This window comes from Alosa sapidissima, chromosome 7, assembly GCF_018492685.1.
Source record: "Alosa sapidissima isolate fAloSap1 chromosome 7, fAloSap1.pri, whole genome shotgun sequence".
NCBI lineage: Eukaryota > Metazoa > Chordata > Actinopteri > Clupeiformes > Clupeidae > Alosa > Alosa sapidissima.
Genome location: NC_055963.1, coordinates 10,526,435 through 10,546,197, shown reverse-complemented (window position 1 = coordinate 10,546,197; position 19,763 = coordinate 10,526,435). Strand labels below are relative to the sequence as shown.

At 44.1% G+C, this 19,763-nt stretch overlaps 1 protein-coding gene across 1 annotated transcript in view; it reads right to left on the bottom strand.

The window, feature by feature from the left end:
- Positions 1 to 3,615: 3,615 nt before the first annotated feature.
- bgnb (biglycan b) overlaps positions 3,616 to 19,763 on the bottom strand; it is a 20,153-nt gene continuing 4,005 nt past the window's right edge. Inside the window, exons 2-8 of the mRNA XM_042098576.1 lie at positions 13,265 to 13,541; positions 9,156 to 9,268; positions 8,229 to 8,442; positions 6,447 to 6,557; positions 6,144 to 6,237; positions 5,175 to 5,313; positions 3,616 to 4,919 (exon numbers count right to left, since the gene is read on the bottom strand). Of these exons, the coding sequence (XP_041954510.1) occupies positions 4,722 to 4,919; positions 5,175 to 5,313; positions 6,144 to 6,237; positions 6,447 to 6,557; positions 8,229 to 8,442; positions 9,156 to 9,268; positions 13,265 to 13,511 (1,116 nt within the window). The 5' untranslated portion in view covers positions 13,512 to 13,541 and the 3' untranslated portion in view covers positions 3,616 to 4,721. The remainder of the gene's footprint in view (positions 4,920 to 5,174; positions 5,314 to 6,143; positions 6,238 to 6,446; positions 6,558 to 8,228; positions 8,443 to 9,155; positions 9,269 to 13,264; positions 13,542 to 19,763) is intronic.

The window sequence follows — 19,763 nt, the reverse complement described above, 5'->3', positions numbered from 1 at the left end:
GCCAGCGCTACGACCATATCCGTATCCGGTCGGCAAAACGGCAAATACATCCTTCTTCGAAAGGAATGACTTAAGTGCATTGTGTTGCTCAACTTTCAAAGAAAAGCACAAGTCCAACTTCTCCAAAGTTGACGCCAACGGCGATTTAAACAACCGCTCTTCGTTCGCCATAGCCACCTTCCTTGTTGTTCACCGTCGCAGGACTGTCGTTATCCTGTTAAGCCCGCCTTAAGACTCTCTAACAAAATAGAGCGCTGTGATTGAATAACATCCACGGTGTTAGCCAATAGAAATCCCTATGGTTTGCTACTAGACGTACAGGCTGAGCAAATTAATTTGCCGCCGCTAGGGTGCGTCTAGATTTCTAGGCTAACTTTCATAGGCATCACCATCTGAACCAATCTAGCCTATATGCAACACCTTTTTTGGTGGAAAGGGAAGCACATCAATGGTTATCACCATCATCATCGATCATGTTATGGTAGGCCTACATCATCAGCATCATCAATCATGTTATGGTAGGCCTACATCATCAGCATCATCAATCATGTTATGGTAGGCCTACATCATCAGCATCATCAATCATGTTATGGTAGGCCTACATCATCAGCATCATCAATCATGTTATGGTAGGCCTACATCATCAGCATTATCAATCATGTTATGGTAGGCCTACATCATCATCATCAATCATGTTATGGTAGGCCTACATCATCATCATCAATCATGTTATGGTAGGCCTACATCATCAGCATTATCAATCATGTTATGGTAGGCCTACATCATCAGCATTATCAAGAATTGCAGAATTAAATTAAATATTATCAAGAATGGCAGGATCAAGTAATGTTACAGACTTGTTTGTTTAGACCGTCTACATAAACAAACACATCTGTAACATTACTTGATGTCTACAGTAGACCTACTCTTTGCTCATGACAAGCAAATTTTAGCTTTATGTGGCCGACTTTCTGAATGTCCATGGATACAGGAAGTGCCTTGTTCAGGCAAACGTACAGTTTTTCTCGATTGCTTTGACCTGCCTAAAGAATCCACTTGTTCTTCATGACCAACTTCTTTGCACAGCAGAAGTCATCTCTTGTGAATGTGTTCACACATTTTCATTGGGTTCACACATTTCTCACACCCTTTTGCAGTTAGATGTCATTCAAAGACCCCAAACTCTATTGGTTTCCCCGTGCTAAACAAAAGGAAAATATCTTTTCACAGATGGTAGAGATTCCTTGTAGCCTAGAAATCTAGACGCACCCTAGTGGCGGCAAATTAATTTGCTCAGCCTGTACGTCTAGTAGCAAACCATAGGAATTTCTATTGGCTAACACCGTGGATGTTATTCAATCACAGCGCTCTATTTTGTTAGAGAGTCTTAAGGCGGGCTTAACAGGATAACGACAGTCCTGCGACGGTGAACAACAAGGAAGGTGGCTATGGCGAACAAAGAGCGGTTGTTTGAATCAGCGTTGGCGTCAACTTTGGAGTTGGACTTGTGCTTTTCTTTGAAAGTTGAGCAACACAATGCACTTAAGTCATTCCTTTCGAAGAAGGATGTATTTGCCGTTTTGCCGACCGGATACGGATATGGTCGTAGCGCTGGCCTATTGCATGCCTAGGCAGTTTGAAAGACAATTCTCTGCCCGCCCCTTGGATTAAGCGAGGTGAATGGCTCGATTCCAGACTATACATTTCAATGATATAGGATGGCCCGCCAGGCTAGATTCCTTGCACATGTCTGAATCTCTGATACACTTGTGTAAAAGTCCTTTGCACAATTCTTTAATCAGCAATCATTCATTATCCATAAGAGATGCTATGTCTTTTCTGTGTTGCTATTTGCAAGTATGGATAAGGCACATTTAGAGAAAGTACTGTATTGCCTATTTGGTGAAGAAAACAGTACAAAAGGTGTTTACTGTCTATTTCGATGAAAAATTGACACGTTGTAGTTCAATGAAATTTGTCTTGCAGTTAGTTAAAAGTGCATGTCTTTTGTGAACTGAGGCAAAGCTAGAGGTGTTCCTGCTGAGGGAGCTGGCTAACAGCAAAAACTGTAATGGAAAAAATGAAAATCTTATGTAGTTTTTTGTATTAATATGTGTGGATTGTTTTTAACAACACACATCCCAAAAGCTTAATAACATTTTCTGAAAACTGAAAATAAGTATTTTATAGTGTCTATTAGAACCAGATTTGATGTTTTATTGGCTGAGTACAAATAGGATAGTAGTCTTTCTGAGGAACCATTTCCTGACATAAAAATGACACATTTTGCTTGCAAAAGGCTATTACTCTCTGAAAACATGCAGCAAAAAAATAAAAATCATTTAAAACATGCAGCAAAAGCAAAATTTGCCTTCAAACAACACATCACTGTGTGATTTCAATCAACCATTTCACACTGGACAACAAAATGCAAAGTTCTTAAAATGAGGAGTTTCAGCCTTATTTTTGCTATGTCAGTGCCATTTCTTTCTCATTTATCTGGTATCACAAAAACTGAAAATAAATGTACAGTATTGAATAAAAATGAATTATTCATTCCTCCCAAGATGTAACTGTCTGTCATTGACATGTAAGACCTACTAAGCACCCAGACAAGAGACATTTCCTTGAACTACAACTTGTCATTTATATTTAAATAGATCTACAGTAAACACCTTTGTACTGTTTTCTTCACCAAATAGGCAATGCAGTATTTCTCTAAATGTGACTTAGATCCATACTTGCAAATAGCAACACAGAACAGACATGGTATCTCCTATGGATAATGAATGATTGCTGATTGAAGTTTCACACAGGTGTATCAGAGATTCAGACTTGTATCCAAGGAATCTCTACCACCTGTGAAAAGATGTTTTCCTTTCGTTTAGCGAGGGGAAACCAATAGAGTTTGGGGTCATTACATCTATGCTTAAAGGAACCATATGTAAGAAATGTATTTTAATTAATCATAAAATGGCCCTGATATGTCACTAGACATTAAGAAATCATGTTCATTTCAAATACTTACATTATATCACTGACAACAGTAGTCCGGCCAGGATATTTGTCATTTAAAAAGTGAAGTTGCAACCCTCAACTGATGTTGATGTTGTGTTTTGTCATGTCATGTTGTGTTTTGGCCTGATGCCTACCACCCTCCACCTATCTACTAATCACAAAGTCAGTAGTGTTTTGGCATCTGGGTTGGCAACCTCGAGTCAGGGGGAGGGGGAGGGGATACATCCCTCTACAGTAATTTGAAAGTGATTGTACCAGTTTTGGCCACAATCCTACATATGGTTCCTTTAAATGTATGAACCCATGAAAACGTGTGAACACGTTCGCAAGAGATGACTTGTGCTGTATAAAGAAGGTGTTCATGAAGACCAAATGGTTCCTAGTTTCTTTAAGCAGGTCAATGCAATCAAGAATAACTGTAAAAGGTTCAACACAAAGTCATGGTTCTTTATGGAACCATTTAAGAAGCTTTATATTTCAGTGTGATAAGGCTGTGTTTATCCTGTGATGTGGTGGAATGAGCAGGACTGAAGGCTGTCGGTTCTGTGATGCTGTGATTCTGTGATGATGTGAGATGGAACTTGCAGAGTCAAAATGTTTAATTGTGAACACATTTTATTTGTCACAGCTTCTAGACCAAGATCGTATCTCACCTCTGCTCCTGAAGTGAAGCTGAAAAGGGTTTTATTATTCTCACATGCAGCACTTTAGCAGAATTACAGAAAAGGCATAATCAAAGGCACTATCGTCCCAAAGTCAAGAAAGTCACACTTCCTGAAAATCCAACTGTTTGTACATTATTGAGTACATTTTTTTCTGTTTGGTTTCGAGTGACATTGTGCAAAATGATCCATCCTTCCATCATGGCCATCCTAACCTTGAGACCAACCCAGTGGTCCCCTTGTGAAGGCATGGAGTGGTGCTGAGTTTGAACACAGAGGTTCAGACACATTGCATTGAGATAAGGCAGAACAAGCAATTAAAAAAAAAAAGGCAGCCAGGGCGGCTTCCAATAAAGAAAACCCCCCAAAGCCAGTATGTTGAAGGAAAGTTACTTTGAAATGCATCCGCTAAAAAAGACAAACAACATTAAGTGACAAAAAAGAGCACCTTAGGAGACATCTATTTTCAGGCATTTAAGTCTAGCTCACCTGGCCAGAACTACACCACACAATAATTATAATTAAAACATCTATAATAATAATAATAATAATAATAATTACAATAATTACCATAAAAATTGCAACCATAATACAATAACATGTGAAATAAAATAAACATTATGCACGATACTGGCTGAGAATTTTAAAAATTAAACTCTACTTGTATATGACAATGACTAAGTATCCAGTTGATTTTTGTTCTTTTTCTAACTCTGAAAATGATCTCATGAAACTTAAATGGTAAAATTATGTTTTGAAAAGAATTCACAGCCTGGACACATTCTCGTTTGAGAGTGACAAAACCTTAATGTTTAAAATCCATCTGTTTATTTATTTTTTTTGTCTCTGGTCATATTTGTCTTCTTCTCCCCATCACTGGGGACCTTCTATGTTTCTGTCCCTATTCCACTCCACTACTTTCTCCTCATCCTCATCCTCCCTACCTGTCCCTTGTGTTCTTCCACCCTTGACTTCCTCCTCTGTACCACCCACTCCTCTCCCTCACCTCTGCACCTCTCTTTTTGATGTATCCTGAAATGTTTATTTCTTGTTGTTGCCAAACTGTATGGCCAGGCGGTCGAAAACACATCGGAAAGTGGCAGGCTGGACCTCCCAATAGTTGACGGGGTTGCCATAGAGACTGATGCCATTGTAGAAGGTCCTCTTGGTGGCATAATGTCGGGGGCAGAAGTCATTCACATCCACAGCGCTAATGGTGTTTTCATGGAGGTAGACAATCTAAAAATATGGGGGAGAGAGACACAGAGAGAGAGAGAGAGAGAGAGAGAGCGAGAGAGAGAGAGAGAGAAAATAGTATGAGAGAGACAGTGACTATGAGAGAAACTAGGCTGAAAATAAGCTATTTCTCTCTCTCTCAATACCATGATGGCCATGTAATTTTACCCAAGGCCTTTCAATTTAACACCCCACTTCACTTTTCTTCTAAGCACAAGCCATTATGGCAGGCTGTGTATCCAGCCCCTCTCTGCTTACCTGCAGGTACTTCATGTCCGGCAGGCCCTTGGGCACCCGAGTGAGGAGATTGTTGCTCAAGTGCAGCTCCCTGAGCCTGGGCAAGTAGGACAGACTGCCATTCTCAATCTGGCGGATCTTGTTGTGGCCCAAGCCCAATCTGGCAACCACAAAAAAAAAAAAAAACAATGAAAAAGGGAGAGAAACAGAGAGAGACAGAGAGGACCAGGCACAGATTAGGGTCACGTACCCACGGCGACGGAGAAACACAATGGACTAGATCCACAGCGAGGGGCCGCATTGTCTGAGGCGGCCCACTAGAGCCTGCAGATCAGCAGAGGTGGAATCCTAGCCTTTCATTGGCGTGACCTGAATGGCCACAGCACAATGCAGGCCGGGCTGAAAGCAGGCCCTGAGTCATGGCCTTGACACTGGATTCATACATGATGCAACATCATAATTTAGTCAAGTTCCATTCTGGTCATTCATATTTATATACACTGAATGAATGTATTTTTTCTAAATTCTTTCATTTCAAATGGCTTACCTCTACTGGGTCAAGTGTGTTGGATTGTTTAAGGTTAGCAATATGCAATAATCATTTACTGAAAAGGGATAATTATTTAGTGAATATAGTATACACTAAAATTAAGATTTAATATTGGTTGAAATTAGGTTACAGTTCCAACAGATCATTCATTGATCCAAGTCACAAACATTCATTTGTGGAAATTAATCAGCCGTTGTTGACGGAAACACTTGCGTGAATTGAAACTCAATAAGCTATAAATCCACTGTGATAGATAGATACTATTTTTATCCATAGCCTGGAAAACACCTAAGGCACTCTCTTTAGCCATCAGTCTCTCATGACAATATCACCAGTAGATGGCACTGTTGCTACATTGAAATCCATGCATGCAGTCCAACAGACAGTGCCTGTGTCTGTCTTATGAAGGTGACTCTGTGCATCTGTCTGTCTGGTCTCACCTAAACAGGTTCTTGTAACGGCTCAGGTCCTCCAGTTCGATGGCCTGGATCTGATTATGGTCAAGATGAAGCTCGTGAAGGCTGTCAGGGAGGTCTGATGAACACAGACAGATAGGAACATTTATTCAAAAAGGACTCACAAACATACTTAGATTTGGACATTACAGGAAATCTTGAAGCGATGACAGGGCCACACTATATATGTTATGCACCTCCTCTACTGTAAAAAGAAAAAAATCATGTCATGTTATTTTATCTTCTAATTCTAGAGTTAAATGTATCTATCCAGGCTGACTTGGTTACCTTTGGGAATTCCAGTGAGCTTGGCATCAGAGATGCGCAGATAGTTCAGTTTCAGTCCCTTGAACGCTCCTGGCTCAAATCCACTGTTCTGGATAGGGTTTTCACCCATCTCTATTAAAGACACAAAGACAGAGAGAGACAGACAAACCGTTGTCATTCTCCCACACACAGAGCTATTTTCACACTATCATCATCTGTCTTGACCAGTCAAACCAGTGCTTTTAAGTTTAGAAACAAACAAAGCTGGCAGTTTCATGATACAGTATTGCAGGATTGGAAGAGTATTCATAATTGTGATCCTGGGTTTTTGTGGTGGTGGCCTAGTGTAGGTGTTCTGTGCTTTTTTCAGTCCCTCAGTCGGCTTATGGACTTTACCGAGTTTAGAATGAGACAACACTCCCCGTAGCCCAGACAAGTAGGCTGGCTGGCAGCACAGATGACTAAACAAAGTAAAAAAAACAAAGTGTAGGCACCCCTGTCAAGTCAGTCTAAGGCTGTGTTTACTAACTGAGTTGTCCCATTGACATGAGGCCGATCGATGTGACCATTTGAGGACAGCTGGTGACAACCTACTGGACAAAGAGAGCTGATGAAATTTATGAAGAAAATAGAATGAAGAAAACGTTGGCTTTCTTGCTAAGCACCAAACCTTGATGATTTGACAAGACCGCACGATCATTTCACCACTTGAGTCTTACAGTAAGACGCAACACAAAGCTTCTTTGAGGCATTGGACTGGCCCAGATATTTGAAGCTCAGTTACCAACGTGATCAATTTTCAACCACATTTCAACCACGGTCGCCATAATTGTCCCCTGTCAAGAGCTGCAATGTATTTTAGCCCGATAATGCTTTTCTCTGTAATAGTGTGGCACTTTATGTAACTTAAAGGAGAATTCCGGTGTGATATTGACCTAAAGTGTATTGAAACATGATACCGAGTGTGAACGTATGTCTCATAGCCCACCTCGGCTTGTCCCCTGCACTCCAAAATCTGGCGCTACTTCTTCCAGTAGCAGCAACTGGAATCCATGCATTTCCACTGAATTATTTTTGGAATCTGATCCCTTATCATACCTGTTCATTCTTACTCGTCGCTCAACTTATCGTGACTAAATTCAAGATGGCTGCAAACGCTAAACTTCGTGAAGATACTGTCTGTATAAATCGTCTTGTAAGTAAACTACCAGTGCTTTTTCAAAGTTCTCAATGTCTCGTTTTAAATGTCAGGGCCCTCGGAAGTCTACCAATGAAGTGTGGAGATACATTGAGCCTCGTAAATGGTGTAAAACAGTGATTTATTTGCATGGCTAGCCCGATGCCGAAGCACCACCATTGAAAAAGCTGTTGGTAGCATCGGCTAACTAGCGCCAGATTTTGGAGTGCAGGGGACAAGCCGAGGTGGGCTATGAGACATACGTTCACACTCGGTATCATGTTTCAATACACTTTAGGTCAATATCACACCGGAATTCTCCTTTAATTTACAACCACTGTGTGTGTGTGTGTGTGTGTGTGTGTGTGTGTGCACTTATGTGTGTCTATGTGGTCAAAATACAGTATTTCTGGGGATGCATCCATTTTTGAGTGCGTTTATGTGGTGTGTGTGTGTGTGTGTGTGTGTGTGTGTGTGTGTGTGTGTGAGAGAGAGAAAGAGAGAGAGAGAGAGTGTGTGTGTGTGTGTGTGTGTGTGTGTGTGTGTGTGTGTGTGTACGTGTGTGTGAGAGAGAAAGAGAGAGAGAGAGAGAGTGTGTGTGTGTGTGTGTGTGTGTGTGTACAGACCTATGCAGTTCATGGTGCCCAGGCCAGAGAAGGTCCCCTCTGCCACCTTCTTGATGCGGTTGTCATGGATTCGGAGCTCCACCAGGGATGGGGGCAGGTTCTTGGGCACGGCCGGCAGCTGGTTGTGGGAGATATAGAGCTTCTGGAGGTGGCGGAGTGGCGCGAACGCCCGCGGGTGGACCTTCGAGATCTTGTTATGCACCAAAGACAGCGCCTGCATCGTGGAGGAAGTGAGAGGGCGATAGTGAGAACAGCCGCATCACTCTGAAGAGAGACGAGCACACACAGGACACATCTACATCTACCTGGTGGAGCTGTCCAGCAGGACAACATACCGCTACCCAGCTCTGCCATCTAGAATAAACTACAATGCAAATACATTATTCTAAAAATCTTTCAAGATTTTTTTTTATTATTACATTATCACTTTTAAAGGCACTACAGGCGATTCTAGGTGATTTATAACCCGTAAAGCTTTTTGTCATATTCAGTGAGTTATGGTTTAGTGGTACTCTATTATTCCATAGTGAGCTAATGAGCTAATTGCTCTAGAGCTATGTCCTTACTGCAGAGGAGAGAGCCAAGTGTAATATTGTCACTAGTGAGATCCCCTGGTGGGCCTAATAGCTGAGACAGCAGGCCTGGCGGCAGGGAGGCAAGGAACCTAAAATATTCTCTTTGGCACTGGCACAGCGAGCCCAAGACAAAAGGCTCATTCTAACATCCAGGAACTGCAGATTGGAGGGAATTGTTCTGTGTTCTCACTCTTCGTTTATAACTCTCATTATATTTTTCCATTCCTACATTCTGTCACACGCTTCGTCATTTCAGTCTTTCTCAGTCTGGTATGTGTGCAAGATGGATGCTTGTTCTTTAGAGCTGATCTTTGGTCTTTAATGTTTGTCTCAAACACCTCACTGGACTTACATAGAGGTTTGTAAGGCCTTTGAAGTCATTCTCCTTGATCTCGGTGATGCGGTTGTTCTGGAGGTCCAGAAGTTTGGTGTCAGTTGGGATAGACTTTGGGACCTCCACCAAACCTGTTAATAAAGAAACAAACAGTAATACTGACGGTAACAAGTAACACAAGCACACATATACTGTTCACAGACCGTGACACTCATACAAGTGTCCAAATAAGCAGTGAAATATGGAGAAACTTACAAACAAACAGAAATGGAGACACACACAGAAACAGACACACACACACACACACGCACACACACATGCACAAGCACAGAGTGAAACAGCAAATAAACACACGTGGTCGCAAACTTGACTTGGACCTACTGGTGGAATAGCACATGTGCTGCGCAGATGTTGCAGATTTCACAAATCTTCTGAGAGAGGGACAGTGTCAGCAAAACTACTGAGATAAACAAATCAATCAGAACAAATCAAAATCAAGCACTAAAGCTCTGATATTATGTGCTATATTATTTTGCATTGCAATTCAAAGCCGAAGTTTCAACACCCATTTGTGCCACAAATCATTCAGAAGGCCGCACTGCATAACTCGTAGTCCAACTCAGTGTTATCTTAGCCATACCTGCGTCCTCTAGGCAGCCACACCACTAAAACTATATTAAGAACATATATCAAGCCTTGGCTACATTATGACAACATCCCAAAACATTAAAACCGCACAGCCAATTCTGGGCCACATCCTAGAAGCATCCGGACCACATCACAGTGTCAGTTTGCCTGCAGTGTTTCCTCTGTGCTAGCGGCGGCAGGCTGCCTTGGGAGGGGGAAACCAGCGGTGATTCATTCCCGGCAGCAGCAGCAGCCCTCGTCAGCGCCGCCCGGGTTGCGCTGCTTCAGCAGCTCCACCCTGGTATGACACATGCAACAGCGCAGCGGGTTGTCACCACGGATACGCATGCACGTTTCACGCCGGGCCAGCAGCAGGCAAAAGTGACGGAGATGAGAAGCGCTCGGGGAAAAGACGGATGTGCCGGCCGCACAGACAGGCCCGCCACTGAATTAAAAAATGATAGGAGGAGGGAGTGGGCAGACGTGACCTCATCTCACACACACACACGCACACATCTCTTTCTCACACACACATCACACACACATCTCTCTCTCTCTCCCTCTCACACACACACACACACACACACACCCAGACACACACACACCCAGACACACACACACACGCACGCACACACACACACACACACACACACACACACACACACACACACACACACACATGAGCAGGACTGTGGTCTCAGACATCTGTGGTCTCAGACATCCACCTGCTACTTAAACCCACAGTAATCCTGTTTGTTAACCGACACCAAACACGCAGGAGTGCAGGTTCCCCAAAACCACCAGCCCAACACCACATACATCTGCAACCGAAACATGGTTCAAAAAGCATACAGATGCATGGACATTCAGAGGGAGAACATGTGTTTTAAATAAGCACCAACATCACTGAAATTATACCCTGGCCCTCCATGCCCATGTGGTAGCGAAGGATTCAGAAGCAAAAGCAATAGGCACACAGCTGTATAAAAAGTAAATATAACTGAAAATGGCGATCATTAAAAAATTATCAGAACCCTGTTTATGTTTGAAACCTAGCCACTGACATGTATAGACAGCAATGTCAACATACATTAGTGGACACAGGGCCTGTAAAACAATGCATAGTTTTGAAATAATAAGCCTTCATTTCCTGGGTTCTTTGTCAATTCTACGGTTGTAAAGTTTCTATGAGGACCATAATTGGAAGAGTGGTGGCGTTAGGATTTTTGTTTTGGATCCTGTGCTTATGAGGTTTATGCTTGCATGTGTTTGTGTTTATGTATCTGTGTGTGTGTGTGTGTGTGTGTGTGTGTGTGTGTGTGTGTGTGTGTGTGTGTGTGTGTGTGTGTGTGTGTGTGTGCCTGTGTGTGATATTTATTTGCTGTAGCAGCTTTGGACCGCTCCTCTAAAGAAGGAGAAAGACGGCCGGCAAGAATTTCCAGAGCACCAAGGGTGACTTACACAAGAGACAACACAAATCCTTCACATCTGCTTAGAATAACACAGCCAGTGTACTTTTCCAGTCTCAGGAGAGGAATGAAGCAAAGAGAAGGACACTGTCAATAGCAGAGCGCCTGTGTTTGTCCCATGACATGACCAACCAGCTCTAAATCCTTCAAGGTAACAAACCAGGTCAGTCCACAACCACTGTATCAATCTCCCTTTTCATTTTTGAAAATAGCACATCTACCCTTCCAATTTCTTCTTTCAAAGTGTCTTTGTTTTCAAGACACCCGCTCACCCCAATCAATCCATCCCCTACCCCCTCACCCTCCTACCCCCTCACCCCCTCACACTACCCCCTCACCCTCCTACCCCCTCACCCTCCTACCCCCTCACACTACCCCCTCACCCTCCTACCCCCTCACCCCCTCACACTCCTTCCCCCTCACCCTCCCCGTTTGCTCTGTAGCCACCATTCTCTGTATTCCTGTGAAACGTTCTTCATGTTGCCGTGTCCCAAGAACAACACTAAAGCAGTGCTCCAGGCTCCCGCAGAAAGTCCACAGGAGCAAGTGTGAGCGACACAAACACACACACACACACACACAAACACACACACGGAAAGTACACAGGAGCGAGTGTGAGCAACACAAACAAACACACACACACACACATACACACACACACACACACACACACACACTCGCTCACACACACACACACACACACACACACACACAAACACACACACTCGCTCACACACACACACACACACACACACACAAACAAACACACACACACACACACACACACACACACACACTCGCTTACACACACACACACACACAAACACACACACACACACAAACACACACACACATGGAAAGTACACAGGAGCGAGTGTTTCAGCAGGCTCCATCAAAGCCCATCGCTCTTGCCATGCACTCTGGGTAAATTAGGCACGACGGTATAAGGTGCTGTCATCCCAAACCAACCGCGCTTGCTGACCATTCGTCCCTACCGGTATTACACTGTTGAATAAACTAGGATTACACTGTAGGAATAAGCTTGAACCTCTGTGTGTGATCATACTGCACTTTACTACTATATTAAAATGATACGGATGATACTGTACTTCAACTAAAAGTCTCCTCTACAATGGAGAGATGTCTGGGGTTGTGTATTGTTTTGGTTTGAGTGTGATGCAAATTGGTTGTTGGTGTTATGTGTCATTGTCACCTTGTTGTTGTCTGTCTGTCTGACCTGCTGTGTGGCACAGGATGAATTCCCAGATATAGATATAGATATAGATATAGATATTAGATTTAGAGAGATTGGATTAGATATAGAGATTAGATTTATTTAGATATATTTAAATATAAATAAAGAGATAACATAAAACACGCAGAGTGAACACACACACACACACACACACACACACACACACGTAACACATGTGCAAACACACACACACACACATGTACACACACACACACGCATGTACACACACACACACACACACACACACACATACGCGTGCGTGCACACACACACACACACACACACACACACACACACACACACACACACACACACACCACCTCAGTGCCGGATATCACGCATTATCGTGGTTGGGTCTACACAGAAGTTTATTTATTTTCTCTTTGTTCATACATTCATGCATTCTTCTTTTCATATTCATGTTCCTTCTTTCTTTCATCTTTTCTCTCATTTCCCTCTATCTTTCTTCATCCCCATGCTTTGTTGTTTCGGTCACTGAGGACGAACAGTATGAGGACAGTCTGGCAAGTATACATAAAAACACAGAGACCTAAAGTGTGCTCTCTCTCTCACACACACAAACATACACAAACGAACATAAACACACACACGCATACACACACACACACACATACACACACACACACACACACACACACACACACACACACACACACACACATACACACACACACACACACACACACATACACACACACATACACACACACACACACACACATACACACACACACACACACAGTAGTGGCACTTACTCAGGTCAGAGCACTGCACCACCCGCAGTTGGCAATGGCAGCCAAAAGGGCAGGCGAGGGGGATCTCAGCAGAGCCTGGCTCAACCGCGGAGCCCTCCTCTTCATCCCTCATCATCATCATCATCCCACCCCCGTCGCCATCCATTCCAAAGTCCCAGAAGCCTCTCTGCTCGAAAGGCAGGGCCCGAGAGGGCAGTGACAGGCCGGCCACACACAGCAGCAAGGCCAGAGAGCAGCGGGACAACATGATGGGGACCGTGTTTACACTCACACAGACCTGAAGAGGAGAGAGAGAGTGTGAGAATGAAAGAGTGACATTGTATAAACCCTTTCAACAATAAAAACAAAAACAATGCTTGAACGTTCTATTTGGTTCCCAATCTACTTCCTCTGCATTAAGATACATGGAATGTTAAAACGGAAGCCTTGTGGGGCCAACTATGATGCTGATAATGAAACTCTCTTGAAAGGATCTATAAAATAACATCGAGAGACAGTAGTGCAAAATAAAGGAGAGAAGGATTTTTTTTTCAGATCTTACAAACAAAAACTTTGCAACATCTATGCAAACAAAATCTAATTTATCTAGTTTGTAGCGAGGCAAGATTACAAAGAATTAGAACAAAATTATACTGAGGAAGATGCGTATTGGAATCTTGGAAACTATTCCAATTCCAGACAAGTGGCAGGGCATTATAGTGGTTAGAATGGCCTTCAAGTCTTTGAAGATACGGAGCTTTAATGTGGTTGTACGTGAATTCTGCACAATGGCAATCTAAGATAAACATTTTATTTATATTTTCACAATTCCTTTGTGTGGCCTGGGGAAATGGGATCAACAGCTGAGATTTTGTATATACTGTACAACGAACGAGTCACACACTCTAAGCACTGGCTAACGAATCAATGTGGCCTTTAAGTAAAGGGAGTTAATGTTTCACACCTTTGGTGCATTACACCACCAAACGAAAACATCAGGGAAAGAATCCACAGAAAAAGACAGGAAAAGACCAATTGGCTACCAGTGACCTTAGTGAACACAGGTGCAGAGTGGGTCTAATGAAATTAAAACGACATGACATGCATAATGAACTCAACCCATTACAGAGGGAGTTCACCCACATGCCCGGGATACAGAGTAGCGCAAGAGGAGAGAAGGAGAGAGAGAGAGAGAGAGAGAGACGGAGAGAGGGAGAGAGGGGAAAGGAGGAAAAAGGGAATGAAAGGAAAAGACAGCTGGAGGGATGGAGTCAGAGAAAAGAGAGAAAAGGAGGGGGTGAGTAAGGCAAGGGAGAAAGAGAGAGGGAGTGTGAGGGGAGAGAGAGAGAGAGGAAAAGCAAGTGTGTCAATGTTTGGTACACTAGCGATCCGACAGCAGATTTAGTGGAAAAAGTCTGACTGGGCTCAGTGTAACAGTTGGGCCATTCATGGTACAGGAAAGAGGAAGGTGGCTACATTACCGCAGGGTGGACTTTACCGGTGCATAAGTGTGTGTGTGTGTGTGTGCGTGTGTGCGTGTGTGTACGTGTGTGTGTGTGTGTGTGTGTGTGCAGGTAAATGGTAAATGCTGATCCAGCTGAGCGAGATGAGGTCATGTGTGTAGGGAGGCACAGGGTGAGGAGGGGGCCCGGGGCCATGAATAAACCATAACCCTGACCCCAAACCTGAACCCTCCGCTCTACAACTGGTGCTTTGAATTTCTGACCCCCGCACTCTCTGAGCCTATTCCAGACTATGACCTTTGACCCTAAACAGCATGACCAGAATTCTGGATTTGTCCATGTACTAGTGGATGGTCTGACCACCACCTCATTTACTTTCACCTATAATAAGAAGGTGTTTGTACTGTAGTTGAAACCACCATAACAAGTGGATCGCTTAGCCAACAGCATTGTGTGGGACTTTGCTCAGCGGCATAAGCTCAAAGCAGGGCCACGGGCATAGATAGATGGACAGACAGACAGACAGACAGACTGACAGACTTCCATCACCATGCCATCACTGTCTGGGATGGTACCCTAGGTAAAACCGCCTTTCAAAATTAATTACTCCAAGTATCTAGAATCATCCATGTAGTATGGGGAATCTTTGGAATTCTCCCATGCATGAGGAAATTTAAGGAGGTGAGAACACTACATTTCACCAGACATAAGAGTTCACTTCCTCAGAGGAGACCCTAGTGATCATCAGAGTATCTTGAGAGGAAAGGCTATGCAGTCCTTATGCAGTGTCTTTTTGTTTTCTGTATCCCTGTGTGTGTGTGTGTGTGTGTGTGTGTGTGTGTGTGTGTGTGTGAGTGTACACATAGGTGGTGGTTACACAGTAGGTGGGTTCTACGCATTGGTGGTGGTAATGAGGTTCCCCCTTCACTGTAAAGTGCTATCGTGCCTTGAAAAGCGCTAGAAAAATCCAATGTGTTCATGTTATTTTCTGGAGATGGTTTTTACTGTAAACCATTTCACTGTCAAGTCTCTCAAGTCCAATCACCCTGCTTATCCTTCAGGAAGAGGAACTTCAGTTGCCATGTTGACAGAGCCGGGACCATCTGGCACGCAAATTCTTCTCAAGGTCTTCTCAGTGTACGGATGGACACTCCTCCTCAGCCTCATCGCCTCACTGTCACTGATAATAGTGCGATCAACCGCCACGAAAAGCCATTATGACTTTGCATTGTATAATCAAAGGCTTAAAACTAGAGAGGCCTGGTGTATTGCATTGAATATACCACAATAGTCCATAACCACAAACTTCAAATAACCTTAACTACTTGACCATTTTCGTGTCTAGTAAGTCATCCTTTGTGCTTTTTCTCTCTGCAGTTAATCTGTCTGAGTGTCTCTGTTTGTGCTTTGTAGTGTATGGGAACAGTCAGCACCAGAGACTCCTCAACATCTATCTTCTCCACGGACGCCAGTCTCCTCTCATCCAGTGAGGACGCCAGTCTCCTCTTGTCCAGTGAGGACGCCAGTCTCCTCTTGTCCAGTGAGGACGCCAGTCTCCTCTTGTCCAGTGAGGAGGGCCCATGGTCGCATGGAAGAAATACCCCAACTGATGATGTGAATGTCAGCAGCTTGGTTTTAGAGCAGCAATATCACTGTCCAAACACAGCGCTCCACAAGGACTCCACATAAACCCCCACTTATGAAGGACGGGATGTTTTCTTTGCTCTCCGCGGCCGCTTCTAAATCCTGCCTCCCCCTCATGTCTCAGACACATCGCCACAGTCCAGCACATCCCCTACACACACATGTATACACACACACACACACACATGTATACACAATCACACACACACACCACACACACACACACACACACACACACACACACACACACACACACACACACACACACACACACACACACACACACACACAACACACACATCAGACACATAGACACACACTGCGGCTCACATACCAGATAATGGGAGGATAACTCCATGGGGCACTTCCAAATGTCCAAATGTCCATATCTTTGCACTTCAGACATGATTAAGGCATACATATATCTGAGCAATGCAGCCAACAGTCTCAGGGCATACGGATATGTGGTGTGTTGTTGTGAATCTCAGTCAAAATGAAACGCCAGTTTGTCAACTGTGTGAAAAAAGAGTTAGAACCAAAGCCCTGAGGTGCCTGCGGCTGCTGCTGACGGTGTCTGACAGAGCTGTTTGTTACGGGAAGCCGAGAATGCGACATTTACGACAGCTTCTTAAGCACGGCCATAATTTAAACGGCAAACTTACACGCTGAAAAGGATAAGAGCTCAGCACGCTGCTGACCTGGAATGAAAGACAGAGTGAAAGAAAGCATCTCTACAAGTCTGTTCCCATTCTGCAAAAATAGCTGCTAAATTAAACCATGTTCCCCCCTCCAGCTTGCCTCTGTTTGGACGGAGGAATGCAAGGAGAGGATGAGGCAGAATTACCCAGAAACCTTTGCATTTTGCACCCATGCAAGGTTTACTGTTATTTATGCCCATACTGTTTGTTCCATAGTCTGTTGAAGTATATAATTTATATATTTGGCGTAAGATTGCAGTTCTAAACAGGCGTTTAAGGCGTCTTTAATTATCTGCCTCTATACATTATTGTGATTGACACAGTGTTTATTGTGCTAGGGTGTGGGGTAGTCTCCCCCTGGTCTCCAGTGTTAGATGGTTAGATGAGCAGAAGGAATGGGCAGGAGAAAGACCAACAGAGTGGGGAGCAAGGGGAAGGATCTCATTTGAGGCTGTGATTGATAAAAGGAACATCTGGCTTTCAAAATGAAAGGATGTAAATGGAGGAGACCACAGTGCAGCTGATCCTATTATAGGGAGAGTAGACAAAACCACACACATACAGACAGAGAGAGAGATAGAGAGAGAGAGAGAGAGAGAGAGAGAGAGAGAGAGAGAGAGAGAGAGAGAGAGAGAGAGAGAGAGAGCTTTGGGTCAAATAAGTCACTGTGACACACAGCAGACACTGTGTGTCTTGGGCTGATGCTTTGGGTGTGTGAGAGTAAGAGTGAGTGTAAGTGTTTGTGTGTGTGTGTGTGTGTGTGTGTGTGTGTGTGTGTGTGTGTGTATGTGTGTGTGTGCGCGCGTGTGTGTGTGCGCGCGTGTGTGTGCGCGCGTGCGCATGTGCGTGAGCGTGTGTGTGTGTGTGTGTGTGCATGTTGACAGGTCAAAAAACCTAAACATTATGGCCTTTCCTGTAGAGAGTTAACGTCTCAGCCCGCAGCGGGGCCAGAGTTAGACACAACAGCAGCTTCTCCTCATAATTACAGTGGTCACCACTTCTCTCTCTGCTATAGGGGCGGCTATTTCCATCGCACAATTCGCCTGCTGCCCCTGTGTTTGTCTAAGAGGCGCGGCAAAGTATGCCCAAGTCATGAGAGTGTGTGTGTGTCTGTGTGTGTGTGTGTGTGTGTGAGAAAGAGAGAGACAGGGAGGGACAGAGGAACTGCACATGTGTGTGTAAGAGAGAGAGAGAGAGAGAGAGAGAGAGAGAAAGGGAGAGAGGGAGTTGAGAGGAGAGAGTGAGATAGAGATACAAAAGAACAAATGGACAGGAGCACAAAAGCTTAGGATGGCAAGTGTGATGGATAGAGACAGAGAATAAGAGACAGATAGACAGAGGGAGAGAGGGATGCAAGTGTGCAAATGGAGGGTGGAAAAAGCGAGTGATGAAAAGGAGGGGTGCGGAGGGCGAGGGCCACTGGGGAGGCTCGGGGGTAAGACGGGAGGCAGATTTAAGAGACTGATGGAGGGAAATAACAGTGCAGCGTCTGGATGCCACGGCACAGCAGCTCCCATCTCAGAGAGAGACTACTGTCACAGGATGTGTGTGTGTGTGTGGGGGGGGGGGGGGGTATGTGTGTGAAGTACAAAGAGAGAGAGATGGAGAGAGAGAGAGAAAGAGAGAGAGAGAAATGGAGACTGAGAGTTGACTGAGACTGAGAGGCTAAAAGTGCACAACACATAAAAAGAGCCATGAGTACTCTATCAAGTAAAAACCATCCCACGATCTCAGCGACCCCTCGGGAGTCCTCTGCCCTCTTCTCTAATACCAAGACGAGATCTTAAGCAAACATTAAATCCACAACATGAAGGCAGAATTAACACTTGCCATGTGGGTTCCTAACATCCCTTTGACTTGTTCCTCTTGTAGACTGAGCACAGATCTGTCTTCACCATTATTGGATCAGGAACACGGGCACTCGGAACTCGACTACCATGGAGCACTATGCGTTTTACAGGGTGTGAAGAATCCCAATTAAGCTTTTAATAGGTTTTTTTTATGTGTTTGACTGTGATGCTGGCCTGGGACCACGCAGTCGCACAGTCTGCAGATGAGCACACATCTAAAAAAAAGGGGGGGGGGGGGGCAGAGAAACTTATTTCACTGTAGAAGTTCTTTGTGATGTACTGCAATGCTCTGGGCTGAGTTGCTACTGTACTTGTTCTCAGGAAATTTCGGGGGCATGTTTTCCATGATTGCCATAATAAAAGAAATCAAATCCAGTGGGAATTCCCCTGACCAATTTCAGGTGTGTCTGTCTCTGTGCAATAAGTCTGTCTACAGGCACGCTCGCTCGCTGTTTTAACCTGAAAAAGCTTCAGCCACAGAAAAAAAAGCAGCCAGACAACTTTCCGTGCATACCTTGCTTGCAGTGGATGTGACTGAGAGAGATGATGGGAATAGGAAAATGATGGGGGAACTGGTGGAGAACATTACAAACGCTGTAATATCAGAGACAGACAGCTGCGTAGACCTGACCTCAACCTGTGCCTACCCACTGGTGTTTGAATTTCCCACAACCTGACATCCAAACACGCTTGACCTTTTCAAAGAGTTTTTTTTTTTCCCTTGTCAGTTTTCTGAACTTATGTAGTCATGGCAACTTTAACAGTTCGTACCGCGCACATAAAGTCTGTTGTCAACAAACAGCCTTTTCATTAAAGATTGGTTTAAAAGCTGTTGGTTAGGCTTACTGGGTGAGCATGAGGAGTT